This window comes from Limulus polyphemus, unplaced genomic scaffold (assembly GCF_000517525.1).
Source record: "Limulus polyphemus unplaced genomic scaffold, Limulus_polyphemus-2.1.2 Scaffold1147, whole genome shotgun sequence".
Classification (NCBI taxonomy): domain Eukaryota; kingdom Metazoa; phylum Arthropoda; class Merostomata; order Xiphosura; family Limulidae; genus Limulus; species Limulus polyphemus.
The window spans coordinates 163396-171037 of NW_013666757.1; the positions used below are offsets into that span (position 1 = coordinate 163396).

Sequence of the window (7642 nt, forward strand, 5' to 3'; positions counted from 1 at the left end):
GGCAAAATCTTATTGTGTGATGAGATGTTTTGTCTGGATTTCCATGTTGTGGGCCTGAATGATGAATTGTGACAAAGTGATAGTCTTGAAACTTTGTTATCTAACGTTCACTAACCATTTCTGCAAAGCATAATCCATGTGGATAGTAAACCTCCTACAATACAAGTAGTTACAAAAGTTCTTTATAAAGTGAGAAGCTCTTTCTTTGTTGTTGTATAAAATCTACATTTGAGAGCATTTAAGTTATGATTGGCTTATGCGATTACACGTTTCACTCTGTCCTGCAACATTAATAGCACAACTCTGATTCCATTGGCACTGATGATAGTGACCAGGAGAAACTCACAGCCCTAGACCAAGCTTCGGGGATTGAAATGCATTTTCACATTATTTTATCCACGCAAAACGCACTTTATCTTCCGTAAGAGCCGACAATGTTGCTACTATTTTCGAGAAGTTGGCCACAAATCAGTGGTTTAATTCAAAACCAAGAAAACTGTAGACTTCTTAGTTCGTCACATGTCAAGGCTTTCTTAGCTGGATGTACCAAGACTCCATCTCTTCTAACAATGTGATTAAGAAACTTCAGTTCACAAGAGAGAAAATTTCCCTGGTTTCAGTTTCAAGCCTGTCTTTCAAATGCATTGGAATACTATTATCAATTTCTCAGATACTGACTCGAAAGTGCAGACAAACACCAAAACATCACCAACATAGCCCAGGAATCTCTTTCATTGCAATTCCTTGAGTGCAAGTTTCATTAGGTGCTCGAAAGTAGATGGTATATTACAAAGACCAAAACGCCTGATGCAGAATTCATATAGATCATCTCTCATGCTGAAAACAGTTTTTGCCCTGTTTTTGTCATTCCACTCGACTTTCAAGTAGCTGGATGCCATATAAATTGTGTTAAACTAATAAAAACCTTACAATACATGCAGACGTTCATCCATCCATGATAAAGGGAAGATGTCAATGTGAGTTACCAAGTTCAGCCATTGGAAGTCCACGCAGAAGCTTGGCATGCTTCCCTTCTTCCTGACAATCACCACTGGGGATGACCAAGCACTTTCTGTCTTGCATCATCTCGAGTATTTCAGCCCTTATGTCCTTCCTGGTGCTCCAAGAAAATCAGTGAGGCGTTTTATTTATCAGATGTATGTCACCCATCTCTATATGATGTCGAGTGTCCTGCATCATCCAGAGTATTTCAGCTCTCATGACCTCCCCGGTGTTCCAAGAAAATCAGTGAGGCATTTTATTTATCAGATGTATGTTTCTATATGGTATCGAGTGACCTTGTTTGACCTAAATGGCCATTTGTTCCCATAAACACATCAGCATATTCATCCAAAAAGTCATTGTTAGTATAATCATTAATCATTGTCCTCAGGTGTGTCAGTAGCCTTGTATTTATTCTTGGTCACAGTGCAATGGATGCACGATGCAACTATAATGCTACCATTAGCATTGGTTACCTCCACTTCATTCACTGTACCTGTGACTGTTCCAGCACCCAGCTGGAACACCGATCATCCATAATTACAAAGCAGCACTGTGATGTCATCCATTGTTGGGTGGATCATTGCTTGATATAATCGTCTTCCTAGACAGGAAACTGCTTATTTTATGCATGGCTTTTATAACGGCATTATACGGCACTGACACATTAGATCTTGTCAGGATTAAACCATGGAACACCACTTATGTTCATGGAAGTACTATTATTATCTTCACTAAATACAATTGTGTAGTCTACTGTTCCTGGGCTCAATCTGGATGGCATTGAATGACTTTCCTATGAAACATTAGCTCACTGGTTGCACAGGCAAAACTGACTGATAAATCCTGTGATATGTCCATCCTGAGGATACATATTACAGACCCAAGATTGGAAACAACCACTTTCTTTCTAGGGCAACACATCCTAGATTAAGCCAGAGATTCATTTCTCTTCTAATGTCTAGTCTATTGCCATTTATTAGAATAAAGTCGATATTCATTGGCCATAGTGGTGGTCTCACTTGAAGGGCTTGAAAGACTGCAAGGTCCACCTGGGTTCTTGCTGCATCCTGTATTAACCAAAAACTCAACTTCTTGCTTTTGCATCTTTATTGGCGTATAATAAATTTCACCTAGCCCTGACAGAGCTGAGCTGATCACTAAATTCTTTAGTAAAAGCTGTCTTTCATGCTCCACCAAGCTAGTGGCCAAATCTGATCTGGTCTCCATCTGTCTTCCAGAGCATTTGTCACATAATCAACAATGCGTTCCTGGTTATCCCAGACTTGCTGATCCAATGACCAGTATTGATACTCTTGTCTACTTTGTTGCTTGGCAAAATGCTGACATTGTGGGTTGATGGGGAGCTGCTGAACCATTGGCCAGATCCAATAGTTTTGACGTCTTTGCTGTGCTGCAAAGTCTGGGAAGTTCCTTTGCCAGTGCCCCACAAGTCCACAAGCGAAACAGTCACTTCATTCTTTTCATTCTAGGCAATGTTCGAGCTAATAGATTGGCTATAGCTGCAGTAAGTATCCCATGGTCAGACCTTGCTATGGCATGTACCCTTATGATAGCACATAACCCATGGGCAGACCTTGCTGTGGCATATATCTAGTGGACGGACCTTGTTATACTGTGTGTCTTATGGGAATACCTACATAGCCCTGTCCATACATTGGAGACCAGAGTGATTGCCTCAGATTTTTATCCTGTGGAAGTGATTTGTTGTTAACCCTCTGACTGGGTTTAATCCACCCTGATGGATATACCTGGTTGAGCAGCCACTACAGTTACAACTACAGGCTTCTTTCTTTCTGAAAACCAGTTAGAAGTGACCTCTCAAAGTGTGTTATGATGGAATTGACTTCTGTGAGAGTAATATTACCCCTAACCCTCCAGATACTGTCGCACAAGCTCATTGGGAAGTCTATTAATGAACTTGTGATCAGGATATCCTCCTGATCTTCCGAGGCCACTGTCTTCCTGAGTCAGTGGCTGCAGTCTGACCAATGTCTAAATAGACTAAACACAAATTATCTATGCCCAAACTTCCTCTGAGCTTCGCTAAAATGTCCCCACTTTAGTAGATTACTACTCCTTCTGGTTTACAGCTTTCTATTTACCCCCACTCCCATTCAACATGTACACTTTTTTTTTCTTGTTGTTGTTTTGGGAATATCATATATTTTTCTAGTAGATACGATCAGTAAGTTACAAAAGTTCTTATTTCATAAATTTCTTTCTTCTTTCAGGCAATATATTGCAACATTTTGAAATATGCCTCTGTGGCTATTAATCAAATTTTTCATGTGTTTAACTTCTTGTATATCCACCTTTAAGAACGCCATTTTAGTTTTTCTTTAACTATTAAACAGGGTCTGTGGTTAGGGCACTCGATTTGAAATCTGCGGGTCGCGGGTTTGAATCCCGTCACCAAACACGCTCACCGTTTCAACTATTGGAGCGTTTTAATGTGACAGTCAGTCCTACTATTCGTTAGTAAAGAGTAGCACAAAAGTTGGCGGTGGGTGGTGTTGACTAGTTGCTTTCTCTCTAGTCCACTACTTCAAAATTAGGGAGAACTATCGCAGATAGCGCCAGAGTAGCTTTGCGCAAAATTCAACAAACATTATCTCATAAACTCAACGAAATTTTCAAAATATTTTTATCAAAGTAAATTTCAGTTTCGATTCTTCAAGTATGTAATTTTGTTTTATGGTTTATAATGTTTTCGTTCATTAGTTGATTAAACATGAAAGTTGCCAAGACAATTTTTATTCTTTATATAAAGGTGCGCATGTTGACCTTGTGGATTTTGGAGCTGGCGAACAGGATTCAACTGTGTGCGATACCACAACATATTCCCCACACTTGAAAAGATATGTGCGCGTTATATGAATGACAGTTAATCTCATAGTGTGAATGGTGGGCGGTAGGGCACTTTTTGAATGGTTAAATTTCCTTTGGTCAGTAGTTTAAAATTAGGAACAGTAACAGATAGACTATTGTGTAAAAGTTTAGTAGTTACTAGCCTATCTTTCAAATATATTTCACGTTATTTATTTATTTGTCTTCTTTTTTTTTCTAGTTTCAAGAGAAAAGTAATACAGTTGGAAATGTTAAGAAGCGATTAAATTTAATTATAAAGGAAGTATTTTTCAGCATTTTATAAATTATTTCCATGTATATAGCCCCCCATTGGTACAGCGGTATGTCTGCAGACTTACAACGCTAGAATCCGGGTTTCGATACCCGTGGTAGACAGAGCACAGATAGCCCATTGTTTAGCGTTGTGCTTAATTTCAAACAAAAAAATCCATGTACATAAATGTACTCACCAGTACGTTTTGCTTTGTTTTTTTAAAAAAGTATAGTGGGATTGTGGGTATTTTCTCAATTTCGAGCAAATGTTACCCTTATCGTTGTCATGGTTTCGACAACGAAACACTAATGTTTGAAGCTACACTTGAAATCGAAACAATGAAGGCTTTTGTGTGTCATTTATCCGTATATTATTACTAAAGCTTAGTACAGACTAAGTTCAAAGTTGACGAAAGAATAGGATTATGAATATTTCTTGTTCATGTTAAATTTTAGATATTAATTAAACAAAGCAGAGCAGTAATACTAATAGTTTATTTGTTTAACTTCACATGAAAAACAGCGAAAAGTTTTATTTGAACGTTCACGTAGACTGTAGACTGTAGTAGCGTAAACGGTATAGGTACAGGTTCTGCTGACTAATATTAGGCCTAAGTTAGTCTTATAAATTGTAAGCCAGTGGCGGTGCATGCTTTGAAGTCATGGATTTTAAATCAAGGTAGGCCTAACTTTAAGCTAATAAAGATATGTTATCTCTTAGGTAGAACATTTCTATTTTTAGCTGACTATAGAAATCAATATTTTTAACAGCTGCTTAATTGTCTAACTTCTAAGTGACACTGACAATATGATTGAGCTAGCACTAGCAGTTTCAAATCGTCAAGCGAAAAAAAATCATTTGTTTTTAATTCTGAAGGTCTACTCTTGGCTGTTCAGTATTACTATTATTAGCAGATAGTGTTATAAAAATTGGTACAAAATTGTAATATGAACTATACATCTGTTATTCTGTTTGTTCATTAATCCGTGGTATGTGGATCAACTTGTTCTGTAAAAGGTTGGTATTTAACAATATTTAGCTCATTTTTATTAAAGATGAACAATTTATTGTGATCGTTTTATTTACAAATGATTTATTCAGTTATTGAAATATTAGTTCTTAATAAATTTGTCAAAATAATCTACTCTTTTTTTTTTCGTAAGATGCATGAGTCAACACGATGTCTTTTTTTAAGTTTTGTATTTAGACAGTAATAACAGTAAAATGTTCTCAACTTTTAATTATAATATTATAATACAACAGAAATGTGAGGACATCTAGGATATGTGGTGCACATGAAAATTAGGCAAGTGAAAATGATATCTAATGCCATACAGAATAACCAGGGCCAGATTAAGGCGGGGGCTGGTAGAGCTGCAGCTCCAGGCCCACCGCGCTCAAAAAAAAAGACGTATTAGAAAAAATATGTACTCCCGCATCAACAATGGGTTCAGCGCTTTAAAAAAAATCTGAAAACACTAGTCACCTATGATAGGCCTAGATTTATTATAGAAAAAACGTTACTGAGACATATAGACAATTTCAGGTTATCCCTTAAATAGAATATTATCGAGCGACTAGAACTTCATGTGACACAAAAATGATGAAATCTGTCTAGCATGCGAGATCTACGTCACGTCTTTGAACATGTGTCTGTCAGTAGTGGGTACAGGAGTGTGGTTCCAGGAGTTAGAACCCCGCCCTTCTCGATGCACAATGCCCTCAATATGCAACATATTTTTAATTGTTTTTGGATATTCTAAAATCTAAGAAAATAATCATTATAAAAATTTTAAAACAATTCGTTATATAAATTTATTACGCCATTTTCCCTTTGCGAGTCCCCCAGTGGCACAGCGGCATGTCTGCGGACTTACAACGCTAGAAATCGGGCTTTGATACCTGTGGTGGTCAGAGTACAGATAGCCCTTTGTGTAACTTCGTGCTTTACTACAAACAAACCCTTTGCGAGGAAATTCTACACCTAAAGGAGACTTAAATTGACTCTACAGAGTTACTGCGAGCTATTAATCCCCATTTCCCAAAGGTGTTAGGAAATTTTTTCGCTTATGTCATGCGCTCTTTTTCGTATGACAACATTTTTAAATTGGCGGGAAACCAGAAACTGTTACAATGTTGAATGCACTTGTGAACAAGCAGTAGTTGTAACCCAGTGTTACAACTACCAACGTTACGGACATGTGGCAGCCGCATGTAAAGCGCTCCTACGCTGTGTAGGGTGTGGGGGAGAACATAGAAACACAAACTACCCACGTGAGAATCCACAACCACATTGCCGTAACTGCTAACAGCAACACACGGCAAACTACAAAGGATGTTTAAAATACAAGAATATTAAAACACGCATAATCACAATACAAACACACAAGTACCACAACAGGAAGCAAACAGAACACACACACAAAAAACACCATAACTACAACACCAAAACCCCACGAGACAAGTGCCACAAACCAGCAATCTACTACACATATTCGCACAGGCAGTCAAAACACACCTAAACAAACGAAGAACACACAACTCACAAACGCCCAATTACAACAAAACAGAAGTAGCCAAAAACATATTCTACGAGTTCCTAGCACAATACAGAAACCCCCAAAACCAAGATAACAGTATTACACTTATCATTAAAATAGCTATTGAACACCTAACATCAATACTTCCATAAATTATACAACTATTCGTATTACCACAAACAATACAGTACACAAATACACTACAGACATAAGTCCAAAATCACACATAACCAGATAACATAATATGAACATAGAAAAGGAAAGTTGTAAACAGAAATAAATTAACAACCAAACCAGCTTACTCCAAAAAAAAAAAAAAATCCTAAAGAATACAAATAACAATAGTACAGGAGGGAGGAAGAGGTCTATTAAGAACCTGACCCTCCCAGGTCGTCAAAAGACTTAAGTTCCGATGACTGATACAGAGTCTATTTTGAAAAATGCCTGTCCATTATTTTTTCATTTGTCCATTAATATTATAAGTATGAGAACAAGTCATTTACTGCTAGCAGGTAAACTTGTCACTTTACAAAGTGAAATTTAGTATACTAATGTTACCTACATGGTTATGGATTGGGAATGGGTCAGATATTGTACTCGTGCTCCGGGTACAAGCCACGACCTTTATGTAGTAATAAACATAGTATTTTACCGTACTATAATATTAACAACCGTAAAGGAAGGAGGAAGAAGTACTGAACGTACCTAATTAATAGACTTAAATACCAATAAAGAATTGAAGCAAGATTGTAAAATTCACAATGAACAAAGAGTGAAAACAGATAGGTATTAGATTAATTGATAAACGAAAATTTTTAACAAACAGTTTAAGAATAGATAAATTGTAGATTAAAGCTACTTAGAATAAACATAGTGTTGCGTCATCCAGTCACATGACTACTGTGACGCAACGTTTCTAGAACTATCATGTACTTTGGCGAATGTTCTAGTTCTT

At 37.1% G+C, this 7642-nt stretch overlaps 1 protein-coding gene across 1 annotated transcript in view; it reads left to right on the forward strand.

Moving 5' to 3' along the window:
- Nucleotides 1–4562: 4562 nt before the first annotated feature.
- The window catches only part of LOC106462343 (protein FAM92A-like), a 34989-nt gene continuing 31909 nt past the window's right edge, over nucleotides 4563–7642 (forward strand). The window contains exon 1 of the mRNA XM_022389582.1: nucleotides 4563–4825. Coding sequence (XP_022245290.1) covers nucleotides 4809–4825 — 17 coding nt within the window. The 5' untranslated portion in view covers nucleotides 4563–4808. The remainder of the gene's footprint in view (nucleotides 4826–7642) is intronic.